Below are 17,717 nucleotides of genomic sequence, written 5' to 3'. Positions count from 1 at the left end.
TTCATTTCAGTAAATTTCCCCTATTATTAATATCTGATAACAGGTTGCTCAAGAAATAGATTTATGGGTAGAGAGTGAATTGTTATGACCCAATACGAAACCCTTTTTCCAAAATACATGTCAATGTACAGGATTAACAAACTCAATAAATTTGACTTTTCAAAGGACCCTAACAAGTCCAAAACTGACATCATATGATATTGTATTCAATAATATTCATAAAATGATAATGAGCTTTTCATTAAATTTATGTACTGTTTTATGAATTGAAAGTAGAAAAGCCATAAATATGTCTCTGCAGACATTGGACATCTCCCTCCCTTACCCCCTCTGTCTCTCCATACCTACTTACATACCTATAGGATTATCTACCATCTCCATCTAGGACAGGGGTGTCAAACTCAAGGCCTGTGGGCCAGATCCGGCACACAGGATGCTTAAATTTGGCCCACAGGGCTGCCCTGGAAACAGCAAACAACTGGCCCGTGCTGCTTCTTCCAGCAAAAATGGAGCCCAGGGGGCCTATGCATGCTTTCGGCCTGGATGTCCCCCTGCAGCCCTCAGCCAGAAAAAACGGTGCTCCTGACATGAGTGATGTCGAGCTGACCACGTCCACCAGCCCACCCAAGGTCAAACACAACCTTGGTATGGCCCGTATTGAAATTCAGTTTGACACCCCTGATCTAGGGGAATATTCACATTTTTTCCCTCAGATATTTTCATTTTTGAAATTGCTCCCTCTATCAGAGACAAGTGTACATTTTTTTCTAGGATTAGCCCTGGATTTCACCTTTGCTTTTATTGAAAAATGCCTTCTAATTCCATACTGATTGAAATCACTCTTTATTATGGTCTTTGTTCAGTACAACTTTGAATAAAGAATGAAACAGAGGAAAAATACCTTTATTTCCATTTCACTGAATTTCCCGTATTATTGAAATCTGGTAACAGGTTGCAATGAAAATAAATTTATGGATAGAGTGAATGGTTATGACCCAGCATATCACTCTGTTAAAAAACTAATTCCCACAAGAGAATCAAACTATTTACTAAGATTGTATTACTGTTATTCTTCTCATCCTTCCTATTATGTATCTCCTCCTACTTATGACTATAACCATGTTGCTTGTATCTTTACAATTTATATTATATTATTTTTTTCCTAGTATGATTTGATTGCTTCTTAGTAACCTTTGACTATCACTAAGTGCTGTATCTTATGATTCTTGATGAATGTATTTATTTATTATTTTATTTTATTTTTAGGCACACTGAGATCATATGCGCCAAAGACAAATTCCTGTCTGTCCAATCACGCTCAGCCAATAAAAAATTCTATTCTATTCTATTCTGTTCTGTTCTGTTCTGTTCTGTTCTGTCCTGTCCTGTCCTGTTCTTTCCCTTCCCTTCCCTTCCCTTCCCTTCCCTTCCCTTCCCTTCCCTTCCCTTCCCTTCCCTTCCCTTCCCTTCCCTTCGATTCCATTCCAATCTAAATGTTTGGGGTTTACAAACTCAACATATTTTCATTTCCTAATAAGAAAAAAAAAACAAAAAAAAAAAACCCAAAACCCTAATATCCTATAATACTATGTTAAATATATATTCATAAAATGGTAATTAGCTATTTACTATATTTATATAGTGCTTTAGGAATTGAAAGTATAAAAGCCACAAGAATGTATCTGCAAACATTGAACGTTGTTTGAGTCAATGTCTGAAATATCTTAACAGGAACCAAGAAACCTAGATTATCAAAGTCAAGTTCAACAGGAGTGTTGAAATGGGAAAGGATTAGGTTAAAAAACCTTGGGAAATGATGGAAATTTTATTTATTTATTTATTTATTTATTTATTTATTTATTTGTCAAACAGGTACAAGATAACAACTATAAGTATAAACATGGATATACCGTATTTTTTGGAATATAAGACGCACCTTTTCCCCCCTAAAAGGGGGTGAAAATTTAGGTGTGTCTTATACACCGAATGTAGCCCTGCCCACCCACTGGCCCCCACCCTTTGGCCTGTGCCTTGTAGCAGTTACCTCCTTGCAAGCAAACAGCAAGAAAAAAACAGCTCCTTTCAGCTTCAGTACAACCTAATTAGCAGAAGTTGATTAGTTTGGCCTCCCAACTCTCAGCTGATTTGCTCTCAGCTATTTTGCGCAGGGCTCTGCTGCCTGCTGCAAAGAGGTAAATTGCTGGAGCAGATTTTTTTCCCCCCTTGTGCTAACCAAGCTATGCTGAAAAAGAAAATGAAAGTAAAATGAAAGAAAGCCGCCCTGAGTCTTCAGAGAGGGGCGGCATATAAATTAAATTAAATTAAATTAAATTAAATTAAATTAAATTAAATTAAATTAAATTAAATTGAATTGAATTGAATTGAATTGAATTGAATTGAATTGAATTGAATTGAATTGAATTAAATTAAATTAAATTAAATTAAATTAAATTAAATTAAATTAAATTAAATTAAATTAAATTAAATTAAATTAAATTAAATTAAATTAAATTAAATTAAATTAAATTAAATTAAATTAAATTAAATTAAATTAAATTATTAAATTAAATAAATTAAAGCAGGCTGTTTGCTGTTTGCTGCAACATTGCAAAATTAGGCAGAGGCAGAGGGAGATTTCTTTTTCTTCTTTTTTCTCACCAAAAAAGTTAGTTATATAACTAATTGATTTATATTAAAATGTTGAATTTGTATTAAAAAATTGTAATATTACATAATGAACCAATGTGAGGATGGATATAAAAATAGATGACAAAAAATACGGTAAACATAGGAAATGAGTACAAATAAATGGGGACAGTTGGACATGGATGAGTATTATTGAGGTTGAAATGCATCAACTTGAAAACTTACTTTGGAAAGGTCAACCATAATAAAACTTAATAATCACAAATATCCTATACAAATCATTATTTAACAGAAATAAAAATGTCTATGTTTCTAAACTTGTATATAATTATCCTGTAGGAAGCAGTCTTTCTATTCCTTTTTTGAAAAGTTCTGCTAAGTCAGAAAGATCACATGATGTACTAATTTCTCTTTGTGAGTTGTTCCCTGTGGTTGAGGTCAGGACGCAAAACAATGATGTAGCACTTTGGCAGGAATATGCATCCCAGTAATGCAGCGCTGGAGGCCAAGATGGAGAAAACCTCCACAGCTGCCATGGCTTTTCCTTTTGTGCTCAGATAGGCTGGAAAGAAGGAGATCCAAACACTGCAAAAGGCCAACATGCTGAAGGTGATGAATTTGGCTTCGTTAAAACTGTCAGGTAATTTACGAGCAAGAAAAGCCACAATAAAGCTTGCAATGGCCAAGATACCCATGTAGCCTAAGACACAGTAGAAAAAGAAAGCTGATCCCTCATTGCACTGTAAAATCATTTCCTGGAGCTCTGAGTGCATGTCCAACTCAGGGAATGGGGGAAATGTTGACAACCAAAGAATACAAATGCATACTTGTAAGAGAAAGCATGAGAGGACAATAGAAAAGGCCAATCTTTTCCCCACCCATCTCCTCATCTGAGATCCTGGTTTCGTGGCCATGAAAGCCACAACTACAGTGATGGTTTTGGCCAGTACACTAGAAATGGCCACAGAGAAAGTGACACCAAACATTGATTGTCGGAGAAGGCAGGTTATTTTGTCAGGTTGGCTAAGGAAGAATAAAGAGGAGAGAAAACAGAGCTGAAGAGAGACAAGCAGGGTGTAGGTGAGGAACCTGTTGTTGGCTTTGACAATAGGTGTATCCCGATACTTAATAAAAATTCCAAGTACCCAAGATGTCCAGAAGAAGAAACCAAGAGCTGCTGAAGCTAAACCAATTCCTAAGGTTTCTTCAAAATTTAGAAAGACCAGCAGTTTCAGGATACAGCCTTTCTTTTCTTTATTTGGATAATGATCTTCTGAACATTCAAAACAGTCATCCATTTCTGGAAGAAAAATCAAGGAATTTGTAAGCTAGGTATTCCAAATTATTAGAAATCCCTTTATTAATATTTTGCATCCGAAACAACTATATTAAACTCTAATGAAAAATGGTAGAATGCATAACCTACCATTTTGATCTGAAATCTTCCCTTGTGGGCATGGAACACAGTCATAGCAGCAGAACTGATTTCCCTCAATCCCCTTCTTCCAGAATCCAGGTAAACAAGGATCATTGCATCGAGAAAGTGGAGGAACCTGGTGATAAGCATAAAAGGTTTTGAAGTTGGAGATAGATAAAACAGATTGATCAATTTTTCAACTTCATCAACTTAAAAAGATGTGGAAATTGCAATGATGTAGGAAAGGTCCTGTTTGAAGGACGGGGCGTGTACATAATTGCACATAGTGGCAATCTCATGAAAAATTTCCCACTCTAGTGATTTCTGATTCAAATCCAAACCAAAAATGCAATCATGCCTTTTACATTGTAATATCATATTGTCCATTTGAGGAATGCCTGATCATCAACAAGATTTGAAAAGAATATGCCATTATTTATTTAAAAGAGACCCAAAAATCAGATTTCTAAACAGACTACGTTTAATATGGGATCATAATGGATTAATTTTAGCTGCTTCAATAATTTGATACCTGATTAAAAGCTGGGTGCCAGACAATCACATCTTTATCAATGAATAATTCTTTTCCTTTTGGAGCCTGGAGATCCATCTTTCCAACTCTAACTCTCTGAAAGGATCTGTTTGGAAAAGTGATCAAGTTGGTGATGTCAAATCCACCTGTTGCTTCCCCTTTCTCGTTCAGGAACACTTTTTCCCCAGCTGAATTGTTAAAGGAAATTCCTTGAAGAAATGAATGGAGCTACTTGAAAAAGAATGAAAGATAAAGGGTGTTGAATACAATGTATTAGAGAGGAGTACACCATATTCAAGTTTCATTGACTCGTTCATCCCAGGCCTATAACAATTATTATAACAATTATACATAACCACTCTATTATTAATTTGATATTATTTTAAGGAAAAATAAGAATGAACTAAAGCAGAATGAAAATTGGCTATTGCGATTACTCAAATTTCTTCAATTATGATTCAGGTTCATTTCTTAAGCAATAATGAAACCAAGCTAATAGCTAATCTTCCCTCAATGGAATAAAGATATTTTCAAAATATGACAAATTTCCTTTAGCCAGATTTCAAAATTTGAGATTCATTATTCAATAAAGATGTGAGATAGAGATTATGGCAAACATAAGGTTGTTCCAGAGCATAGGTGCCATTTCTGAAAAGAACCGTCTTTTAATTCATTCCCCTTGAATTCTGATAAGGACAGAAAACTCAGCTTCTCAATCTGAAAAATTCATGAGCCAAGAGGAAGTATTTGAAGAATTGATTATTTTTTTGGAGGAAACAATGAAAAAAAACCCCTAAATTTTCATTTTAAATATCTCGTATTCTACAAGCTATAATGATTTCCTGCATAATTCCTATTGATACCTAAAGTATGATAAAAGATAGAGACAGGAAGTAGAGGGTCAGTCATATTGGATTTATTGTAATTTTCACTACCAAAGAGAAAAGAAAGAAGGTGTTGAAGTTACAGGAATGTAACAGAAATTTACACTCAATAGAACGCAAAAGAATTGGTTAATGGAGATGTAACAGAAAGCTTTAGTATACAAAAAGGAACAAAGCAAGGTTGTCCCCTCTCCCCATTATTATTCATTTTAACATTAGAGGTATTGACAAGGAACATAAGAGAAGATACAGAGATAAAAGGAATGGAAATTAGAAACTCCAAGCTTTCACTGATGACTTAGTGTTTATATTAGAAGAACCCATAGAAATTGGCCCTAAATTGATAAAGAAAATTGAGGAATATGGAGAGGTGGCAGGGATGAAAATAAATAAAGATAAAACCAAGATATTAGTTAAAAATTTCACCAACAAACAGAAAAAGGAATTGAGAGAGAAAATTGACCTACAGATAGAAAACAAGGTTAAATACCTTGGTATTTTCTTAACAGCTAGGTGTGGGGCAATCAAAGAGGACAACTATACAAAGCTGATACAACGAATTAAAACAGGATGAAAAGGTGGAGGAATGTACAGTTATCGATGATAGGGAGAATTGCAGTGATGAAAATGAACGTACTACCAAAACTACTCTTTCTATTTCAAACCATACCAGTAAAATTAGAAAAGAAATTTTTTGATGAATTAAATAAAATGACTCTGCAATTGAAAGTATATAATTCTAAGAATAATGGTGGTTTTGGGTTCCCAGACTGGGAATTATATTACCAGACTTCAGCTCTCCCCTGGCTATAAAATGGAAGAAGAGATAGTTAAAGAAACAATGATTGCCTGGGCAAAGAATTTCAGATACAACATAGAATTAGAAAAATGGTTAAAAATTTGGGAGAGAAACAGCAAACTGAAGATGGCCGCGGCGTATAAAGAAAACCTTTACAAAATGTTTTACAGGTGGCAGTTGTCACCAGCAAGATTAGCCAAAATGTATAAGAAGTCCTCTGCCAATTGTTGGAAATACAACCAGACTCCAGGATCATACTATCACATGTGGTGGACATGTAAGAGAGCAAGGAGTTACTGGGAGAAAATTCATAAATGGCTAGAAATGATAACTGAGCAACATATTGAGTTCAAACCAGAAATGTGCCTCTTAGGTATATTGTCAGAAAGTTATGACAAAGCAACCATCTACTTGGTGTTACATTTATTGATGGCAGCTAGAATTATGTATGCTAAATATTGGAAAAATGTGAACACCCCACCAGATGAGGACGTAATTAGGAAAATTTGGGATTGTGCAGAAATGGACAGATTAACCTTAAAAATTAAAGATAAAGAAGACTCAAAATATTACAGGACATGGAATAAATTTTACGAATGGATAGAGACAAGAGAGGGAAGTTTATGAATGTCAGTACAACAAAGATGTATAAAACTATGGATATAATATGGAAAAATTTGTAAATAATCTCTCTCTGCTTTATTTGCATTGTTATCCTGAGATGGCACTGTCCTTTCAATAAAAAAAAAAAGAATTCTCAAGGGGAAAACAACCTAAGAAGCCTTGGAAAATTTGAAAAGAGACATTATAAAAGCCCAGTCTAACACAATTCCAATGAAGAAGAAAAATAAGACATCTCAAAAAAAAATTGGCATGGTTCAAAAAAGATCTCTCTGATAAACTGAAAGACAAAAAGGAGAAGTATAAAAAGTGGAAAGAGGGGCAAATAACTAAGGCAGAATATCAGCAAATAGCTTGCACCTGCAAAAATGAAGTCAGGAAAGCTAAGGCTCAAAATAAACTAAGGCTTGTGACTAAAGTAAAAAATAATTTTAAAAAAGGATCTTTCAACATGTAAAAATGAAGCAAAAGATCAAGAAAACAATTGGTTCATTAATTGGAGAAAACTTATTTTCTTGCATGTGTCTTTACATAAAACAGTCCAACCTATCTACACCCACCCACCCCCCTCAAAATAAGTCAAAATAAGCAAGAAAATCTTAGGAGATCACCTATCTGCTCTAGACAAGTTCAAATTACAAGAACCAGATGGATTACACCCCAAAGTTCAGAAGGAAGTGGAAGATATGACCTCTGGCCCACTCAAGTATATCATGGAATTTATTTATTTATTTATTTATTTATTTATTGCGATTTATATGCCGCCTTTCTCCCTAGGGACTCAAGGCGGCTTACAAAATGACAACTTCAATACAAATCACAATACAATACCAAATTAAAATCAGTAACCCAATTAAAAACGATTTAAAATTATACCAGTGTACCCCCAAACGGGTCAGTTTAATTGGCAGAAGAGCCACGTCTTCAGCTCGCGACGGAAGGAAAGAAGGTCGGGGGCTGTCCTGAGCTCAGTGGGCAATCCATTCCAGAGGGTCGGGGCTCCCACAGAGAACGCCCTCCCCCTGGGGGTCGTCAGCCGACATTGTTTGGCCGACGGCACCCTGAGGAGGCCGACTCTGTGAGAGCGCACAGGACGATGGGAGAACGGCTGGAGATGGTCCTGCAAGTACCCCGGGCCTAAGCCATGAAGGGCTTTATAGGTGAGCACCAGCACCTTGAAACGTATCCGGAGTGCCACCGGTAGCCAGTGCAGCTCACGCAGGAGAGGTGTTACACGGGAGTATCTAGACGCCCCCGTAACTACCCGCGCGGCTGCATTTTGGACTAGCTGAAGCCTCCGGACACATCCCAAGGGCAGCCCCATGTAGAGGGTGTTACAGTAGTCCAACCTAGAGGTAACAAGGGCGTGAGTGACCGTGGCGAGGGCATCCCGGTCTAGGAACGGGCGCAACTGGCGCACAAGACGGACCTGTGCGAAGGCCCCCCTGGTTACGGCCGTCAGATGGTCATCTAAAGACAGCCGAGAATCCAGGAGGACACCCAAGTTGCGGACCCTGTCGGAGGGAGCAAGGATTTCACCTCCGATCATTAAGGATGGAACCTCCAGATCCCGGGATGCCGGCATCCACAGCCACTCAGTCTTGGAAGGGTTGAGTCTAAGCCTGTTCCTCCCCATCCAAACCCGCACCGCTTCCAGGCAGTGGGACATCACGGAAAGGGCATCCCTAGGGTGGTCAGGGGTGGAGATGTAAAGCTGGGTATCATCAGCATATTGATGATACCTCACCCCAAAACCACGGATGATCTCACCCAGCGGTTTCATATAGATATTAAAGAGCAGAGGGGAGAGAACCGATCCCTGAGGCACCCAACAAGTGAGAGGCCTCTGGGAGGATCCCTGACCCCCCGCCCAAACAGACTGCAGACGGCCCGAGAGATAGGAGGAGAACCACTGTAAAACAGTGCCTCCTAACCCTATCCCCCTGAGCCGCTGCAGCAGGATACCATGGTCGATGGTATCGAATGCCGCTGAGAGGTCAAGAAGGACCAGGATGGAGGAGCAACCCCCATCCCTGGCCCGCCAGAGATCATTTACTAGGGCGACCAATGCCGTTTCCGTGCTGTGGCCACGCCTGAAACCAGATTGGTAAGGATCCAGGTAGTCAGTTTCCTCCAGGAATTGAGGGAATTGCTGTGCCACCACGGACTCAACAACCTTCGCTAAAAAGCGAAGGTTGGAGACTGGACGGTAGTTGTTAAGTACGTCAGGATCCAGGTTAGGCTTCTTAAGGAGGGGTCGAACCACCGCCTCTTTAAGCGCAGCGGGAAAGACCCCTTCCTTTAGTGAAGCGTTGACAATAGCCTGGATCCAGTCTCCAGTCACCTCCCTGGCTGCCGAAACAAGCCAGGAGGGACAAGGGTCCAGTAAACATGTGGAAGACCCCAACCTACCCATAATCCTGTCCACGTCATCCAATGAAACAGGCTCAAACTCAACCCAGATGTCTCCACCGAGACTAGGCCCTGTCACCTCAACGGACTCTGTGCAGTCGGAGTCCAACCCGGTCCGAATCTGAGTGATTTTATCTTGCAGAAACTGTGCAAAGTCCTCAGCACGGCCCTGTAAGGGGTCCTCCCTCGCTCCCTGATTAAGGAGGGAGCGGGTCACTCTAAACAGGGCTGCTGGGCAATTTTCTGCAGATGCAATGAGAGTGGCGAAATAGTTACGTTTCGCTACTTCCATCGCCACAAGATAAGACCTAATATGGGTTCTTAGTTGTGTTCGGTCGGACTCGGATCGGGAGGATCTCCAACCACCCTCCAGGCGTCTTTTCCGACGCTTCATTTCCCTGAGCTCCACGGTAAACCAAGGAGCCGCCCGGGATCTGCGTCGGATCAGAGGCCGCAAAGGCGCGATTCGATCCAAGGCCCCCACCGCAGCCTGTTCCCAGGCCGCGACAAGGGTCTCAGATGAATCGTGGGCTAAGGAGGCGGGAAATGACCCAAGCTCCATCAGGAAACTTTCGGGTTCCATCAGGCGCCTGGGGCGGAACCATCTTACTGGTTCCACACCCCTGCGATGGGGGGTGGCGGAGGAAAAGTCGAGTCTAAGGAGGGAATGATCGGTCCATGACAGAGGGTCAATAGATAGAGTCCCCTCCCCACGATCATTTATCCACTGTCCAGAGAGAAAAATAAGGTCGAGTGTGTGTCCTCCAATATGAGTTGGGCCCTGTACAATCTGAGTCAGGTCCATGGCCGTCATGGAGGTCATGAACTCCGGCACCAACTCAGATGACTCACCGGCCGATGGCAGATTGAAATCTCCCACAACCAAAAGGTTGGGGAGTTCCACCGTCAATTCGGCTAAGACATCTAGTAGTGCGGGCAGGGCTGAGGCCACGCAGCTGGGGGAGAGGTACATGATCAACAGCCCAGACTGAACTCCAGGGCCCCAAAGAATGGTTGTAGGAATATCTAGTTCAATGAAAAGAAGGACTAGAGGTGCCATGATAGCAGTCTTCCAATATCAAAAGAGCTGCCAGAAAGAAGAGAGGGTCAACATGTTCTCCAAAGAACATGAAGGCAAGATGAGAAGAAATTGATGGAAATTAATCAAGAAGAGAACCAACCTAGAACAAAGCAGAAATTTACTGAAAGAACAATTAATGAATGGTTTACCTCCAGATGTGGTTTACCTCCAACTCTGGAGGTGTTTAAAAAGAGATTGGACAACCATTTGTCAGAAATTGTATCGGGTTTCCTTCTTGGGGAGGGAGCAGCAAGGTCCTTTCCAAATCTGTTATTCTCTTGTAATTTATATAGTAGCTTCTCAATGATCAGAATAATGGAAAATAGGAAAACAGAAACTAGTTTTTCTGAATCTGTTATATACAGAAGAAGAAGAACAGAGTTGGAAGGGACCTTGGAAATCTTCTAGTCCAATACATTGCTCAAGGATGAGACTTAATACCATTTTAGACAAATTACTATTCAATCACTTTGTAAATCACTCTGCTAAACAAATAATTCCCTCAACACTGTCAAACTATTTACTAAGTCTGCACTACTATTAATCTTCTCATCTTCTTATCGTTTCCATCACCCATCTCCTCCCACTTATGACTGTATGACTATAGCCTTGTTGCTGGTATCCTTACAATTTATATTGATATTGTTTCCTGATTGCTTATTTGTAACCTATGACTATCATTAAGTGTTGTACCTTATGATTCTTGTTGAATTTATCTTTTATTTTATGTACACTGAGAGCATATGCACCAAGACAAATTCTGTGCGTGTCCAATCACACTTGGCCAATAAAAATTCTATTCTATTCTATTCTATTCTATTCTATTCTATTCTATTCTATTCTATTCTATTCTATTCTATTCTATTCTATTCTATTCTATTCTATTCTAAAAATCTCCAGTGATGTAGCATGCACTCCCTGGAGGCAACATTTCCACTAATTAATTATTCTCACTATCAGGAAATATTTCCTTATTTATAGGTTGTTTCCCATACTTAAAATGTAGAAAACATTAAGACTTTCCACAGTGGGTTCAAAAGATAATTCTACATCAAACTGTTCATTGAAATAAAACAAGTGTCCAGTGCAGAAAGAATACCTGACAAGCCTGGAGATCTAGATTACCAGTTTGTTTACGCATTATAGTTTTTTTTCTATTGAAACGTAATGTGTACAGAGCCTCCAAAGCATGAGCCACAGCAAAAACAGCATTGTAGACACTGTAGCTGTGGCCAGTCATTTCAATTTCAAACAAAGGTGCAGGAAGATCTTCCAGCTTCTTCTGCCCAGTGCACAGATTACTATGCATTTCTTGTAGTTCTGGTTTTGAAAATGAACAATCAAATGATTGTTCCCAAACATCCTGCAGAAACCCATCTCTGTAGACTGAAAGAGGATTGATGGTCTGAAGGAATTCCTTGAAACCTCCAACTTCTGTGGAGTGAACAGTGAAGGAAATAGCTCCATGGAACATCTGGAGATCCCAACTGACTTGAAATCCAGATAATATGAAATCAATCTGTGCAGTCATGATCCACACCTTTCTAAACAATGCAGTTTCCTTGCTTTCAGGATCTACAAAAAATGTGACAGCTCTTAGCCACGTAATTGCCCAGGATTCTCCATAGACGACAAATGCATTGGCTTTGCTATTCATCATATTAATGGAGATAACTAAGACTGTTTGATAAAGTCCTGCGAAGTCTTCCATATGGACTAGTTCGGAAAGCTTTTGTATAAATGATGAACATATTCCATTCTGTGAGAGTAAGGGCTGCATTTTCTGTAAGAAATTTTCTCCATTGTTGTTATCAACAGCAAAAATCCCAATCCATGTCCACTTGAAATGGTGAAGCAGTTGGATAATCCCAATGTACTGATGGTTCTCTTTTGGGACCATGGAATAAAGTGAAGAGAGTTTACTGGTCTGAAATTCCTTTTGGACTAATGAGCCATATGTCAACTATAAAAGAGTGGAATAGTATTCTGTTGAAATACTAAATCAAATATATTTTTCCTTATCTAGTTTCTTTTGAAATACGTTCAGGGAACATATTCCCAAGAATTCTTCTAAATATTAATATAGAAAGGAATTATTTGGATTTACTTCAGAGATGTATAAGAGAACAATTGTTTCAATAGGTGCAAGAGTAATATATCAATTTCCCTCAGTTATGGAATACTCTGGATACTTATTTCCTGTATTTGGCATTGGTCTTTGGTATTATAGTTTCAGAAAAGAATGCTAATTAGTAAACTGTAAACCACGCATCCTCTTAACACAAACCTAAACCTAATCTTTGATGCTCATTATATATTCCATAACAAGAACAAAATATAGAATTTCCAGCTTACTTGTGGAATCTTGAAGAAACCTGTCAGTTCACCTATATAAGACGATGATTCAAAATCCAATCCTCCAATGATAGCCATGAGATTCTTCTGGCTATCACATTTGTAGTTAGGGACAAATTCCTGGGATTTGAAAAGCAGGTCTAGAGTCGTGCGATAGGTCATCCTCGCATGTACGTAACTGTCATAGATGTGGAACCCAAGAGTGATATTAGGTAAGATCTGGGAGTTCTCATTGATCTCCTTCACAGCAAAGGCCAAGGCAAGGACGTGTTGATGAAATTTGGTGATTACACTGAAAATGTTTTAAATACCCCAGTTGAAAAAGTAAGTTGACAATTCTCACCATTTCTGTATGAATAACAAGCATTTATGACTGTATAACTGTAACTTTGTTGCTGGTATCCTTACAATTTATATTGGCTGTTTCCTAATATGATTTGATTGCTTATTTGTACCCTATGATTATCTTTAACTGTTGTACACTTGGCCAATAAAGAATTCTATTGTATTCTATTTCTTTCTCTGACAGTAGTAAAAAGATCACTATTCTAAAGTTCTTAATAATTTCTACAGAGGGTCCTTGGTGCTCTCTGAGCTTGTTGGCTTTCTTGGAGACATTTCATTATCCAAAATAGGTAATATCATCACTGCCTGGCACTGTGGATGGATAATGAAAAGTCTACAAGAAAATAACCAATCTCAGAGAGCACCAAGGACCCCTCATTTCAACCCTGAGCTACACATATTCTCCTTTATTGGTAATTTCTACTGAATACAAATTTACAGTTTTACACATTATTTCCATGACGTGCAACAAATATATACTGCAACATATACAAGTAGTGACTTTTTTCAAAAGACTATGTTTTCTACAAGATTTTCAGAAAATTCTATATGAATACATTAATCGGCTTTCACTCATTTACTGTATGTTTGGTGAGGAGAGATAATGCCAAACCGTTTTAAAATTACCTTAACCTCAGTAGATGTTCAACTAGGTGAGTGAAAGTTCTTTAAAAAAATGTAAAGAAAAATATTTGTTCTGTCAGAACCAGATGCATTTGAAAGACACAGAAAGCATAGATTACATAAAAAAAAAAAGATTTGTGCACAGCTTTTAATCATATAAGGGATTTTCGAGATTGGCTAAGATTAGATAGCGAAGAAAAATTCTTACATTGGTACCTCGTAAGGTGTTCTAGCAGGGTTTTCATCAAATTCTATTTTTAAAAAGTGGTAAATGACGTGAGACACCATCCCACCAATGATGAAGTCTCCAGGCTGGTACCACTCATGTGGAACAAGGAAAGCATCACTTGCAGGGCAGTTTAGAGAACCTACTTTATGCACCCAAAACATCAGGAGAAACATCTTAATGGTCTTGTTATTGTGGAAATGTTTTGCCTTCCATCCGACCCGTAGGGAAGCATATATAATCCAATACTTCATCTAAAGATAGATCTAAGGATTATATTTGAGAATACATCTAATGAGAAAATCGATCATTTTCTGTTTGAACATCCATGCAAGTACAAATTTTTATCTTGACTGTCACAAGGATTAGGATCTGAACATGTCCTCTACCAGAAAAAAACAGTGTGAGGAAACCTGTAGTAATGAATCTGACAGAGACCTGACTACTCACGGTACCAAACTCTCTTTATAGCCAAACAGATACCATCATGATTGTTGAATTTCAATAGCCTTCTGTGCAGCCTTTGATGTTTTGGCCTACAGTAATTCCTCTAGCATATAATTATTTTGTTTTGATGAGCTGGTTCAGCTATTTTTTTAAAAAATGAGCAAATGCCAACAAAAGAAGTATAAGGGAGATTTGCAATAGAACATATAAAACAGAGCTTTTTTTTCAAGATACCACATTTATTTTCTATCAATTTTTCACAAAATAGAAAATGAATGGATTCAGAAGGTATCAGTCATTTATGGTAAGCATGTTTTCTAGGGAGTAACAACATAGATCATTTTTTTTAAAAAAAAAATTACATTAAGCACTCTAAAACTCTTCAAAAAAAAATCTTGCACATTCTCTGACAAACACTTTCATATATTCTAAAGAATGTTATTTCTTTTCCCACATCTAGAAGCATTTGAAAGGTAGAGAAGTTATAGATCAGAAATAAACCCTACATTTTTGCACAAACACTGTTAGATTCGTGGATAGAGAGACAGGAGGCAGGCTTTGACAACAACTCTTTTATTCACAACTATGTACAATCCAGCAGCTAGCGTCTCTGACAGCCTGCCCTTTTATAGGGAGCTGTCAGGAGCGCTAGCCAATCACATTCGAGCTATTTTCCCGCTTCACCAGAATGAAGACTATTGTTGCCAATATCTAACACACACACACACCCCGGTGTGAATCAACTATTTACATATATAATCACGCGGGACATTTGCTTGCTCTACCTGACCTGCACGGCTCATTTATTACGGTGGCAGCAGGCTGAAAGGGAGTGCCTGTTGCTTCCTCTTTCTCCGCCCCTGGAAAGTCCTGGAACTTTTTGGGCAGGACCTGGATGTCTAAGGGAACCAGTTTGTGGGAGGAGCATCGCTGGATTCCTGGTACTTCTGGTATGTCCTTCAGTTCCATTGGGTATGAGTCTGCTAAGAATGGATTAGAATTAAATTCCTGATCTATTGTGTCTTTGATGATTTCTGGCTGAGACAGCTTCGAATTTGATCAATAGTTGCTCATCGTGCAGTCTTACTATGTAAGATTTAGGGCTTGTGATTTTAGCCATTTTACCTGCTAACCACAATGGTCCTTCGGCAAAGTTCTGGGTGTGAACCAGGTCCCCTATTTTGAAAGTTCTGGTGTGGCTTTGTGTTTTTGTTGTTGTTTCTGGGCAATAGCTGGGGTGTAGGTGGTCAAGTAGAGACCTGAGTTGGCAGCCCATTAATAGCTCTGCCGTGCTCTTTCCTGTTATCACATTGAATGTTATGTGTTTATACCAGAAGAACTTATCTACTCTCTCCTGCCAGTCCCCAGGTGCCAGTCTACCTAATGCCTCCTTGGCTGATCTAATGGATCTTTCTGCCAGGCCATTACTGGAATGGAAAGGTGTTATGAGGGCATGGCATATCCCTAGTTCTGCTAGGAACTTGAATTGTGTAGCGGTTAGTTGTGGCCCATTATATGACACCAGGACATCCGGTAGCCTATGAGTGGCAAACATTTTACGGAGGACCTTATTTACAGTTTCAGCCATGGTGATGCTCATTAGGATAATTTCCATCCATTTGGAATAGGCGTCTACCACTACAAGGAAGGTTTGGCCGTGAAAGGGCCCAGTGAAATCAATATGGATTCTCGGCCAGGGGGCCCGGGGACATTCCCACTCTTGAGCTGGTGCTTGTTCTGTCCCCGTCTCACACACGCACACAAACAGACAGCCTGGGGGTTAAATAAACTGGCAGACAACCAAATTCTTTCATGAAGAGGCTTGGCAGCAACCCAGTAGCTGCTTGCCAAGAACTTTACTCATAAACAAAATACACACAGTTCAAGAATTGTCAAGTCCAGTCCGTAATTAAATCTAAGACAGATAATGTTGTTTCTCAAGATGCAACGTGACTTGATAGTAGTTAGTTTTGTCTGTCACAGAGTCTGAATGGCCACATCACCCCCTTTTATACCCTGTGGGGTGTGGTCCAGTGACTCAGCTTAATCTCTGGCACGCCTCTTCTTCTGTTGCGCGCACTTATCTCTGCGACGCTGACGAGGATCCAGTCAAGACTCATCTCCCTCATTACTGTCCACCTGTGGCTGCGTGGACGTGCTTGGCCCTGGGCCTATCTCTTGACCTTCGGCAGACACCGAAGGCATTGCCAGAGAGGAGGGTCCTGGAGAAGGAGGCCTTGCCAACTCCTCTCCTTCACTCTTGGAGTCCTCTCCTGCCGATGACACAGGCTCAGGTAACGGAGCCACAACTGCTGGTACATCTGCACAGGATCTAATTTAGCGAATAGGCATCCAGGGCCCAGGGAATGCAAGAGTTGTTGGAATATTGGCACTGGGTACATGCTCTGCTGGCGTGCCTTATTTATTGTGCACTTATAATCCACACAGATGCGTACTGACCCATCAATCTTGACCAGGGTCACTATTGGGCTTTTCCACCTCACATGGTCTACCGGTTCCAGGATTCCCTGCTTAATTAGTTTGTCCTTTTCCTTGTCTATCCTTGGTTTAAGAGCAAGGGGGACTCGTCGGGGATTTAACCGGATGGGGGAAATCTTGGGGTTTAAGCTGAAGGAAATGGGGGTGCCCACATACTTGCCTAGCTCTGGGTTAAATACGTCCTGGAATTCCTGAATGAGGTCATCCGTCCAGGAACAGGCAATGGCATTGATGCCGGTCACACCGAGACCCAGGGCATCGAACCAATCAAGCCCGAGGAGGTTCAGAAGGTTGATGAAGGTCAGGGACAGATTCCCCTGGAACTTGTTGAACTGCACCTTGAAGGACCGATGACAGTCAACCGGTGACAGGGATTCAATTTCCCTGATAGTTGCTGAGTTACAAGGCATGGTGGTCTAGCTTGTTCCCTGTATGCCAGGAACTGCCAACTTCAATGCTTGCCATGAGATTATTTTGACCGACGAGCCCATGTCTATCTCCATTTCACAGGGTGAAACCTCAAGTTGGATAGTGACATGAATCTTTTTCTTGCAGGGCACTCTTGCTTGCCCTATTCTGGTTTGATAGTTGGTTTCAAGAGCCTTCGCGCTGGTAGACTCACATCTGGAATTCCAGGCTTCTCACCTTGTCAGTCTCGGACCTTCTGTTTTAGTCGCGTCAGTGCCAGATCGTGGGTAAACTGGCAGGTTGGCTCGACAAACCCTAGCCAAATGTCCTTTTCACTCACAACAGCAGCAAATGCCCTCTCTATAGCGACAGGGTGCTGACCCCCGAAACTGGCACAAGGTTGCCTCTTATTTTCTTTTAC

The 17,717-nt window shown here is 39.8% G+C and overlaps 1 protein-coding gene across 1 annotated transcript; it reads right to left on the bottom strand.

The window, feature by feature from the left end:
• Positions 1-3,047: 3,047 nt before the first annotated feature.
• Positions 3,048-17,298, bottom strand: LOC139324298 (vomeronasal type-2 receptor 26-like). The gene is made up of 4 exons (XM_070954019.1): positions 16,631-17,298; positions 12,748-13,039; positions 4,073-4,199; positions 3,048-3,946 (listed from the first exon to the last, which is right to left on the bottom strand). The coding sequence occupies exons 1-4, from the start codon at positions 17,296-17,298 to the stop codon at positions 3,048-3,050; spliced, it is 1,986 nt and encodes a 661-aa protein (XP_070810120.1).
• Positions 17,299-17,717: the final 419 nt, after the last annotated feature.

This window comes from Pituophis catenifer, unplaced genomic scaffold (assembly GCF_029215685.1).
Source record: "Pituophis catenifer annectens isolate HBS135680 unplaced genomic scaffold, rPitCat1.0.hap2 SCAF_15, whole genome shotgun sequence".
NCBI classification, from domain to species: domain Eukaryota; kingdom Metazoa; phylum Chordata; class Lepidosauria; order Squamata; family Colubridae; genus Pituophis; species Pituophis catenifer.
Note: the sequence above shows the minus strand (reverse complement) of the source record. Positions and strands in the feature narration are given on the sequence as shown.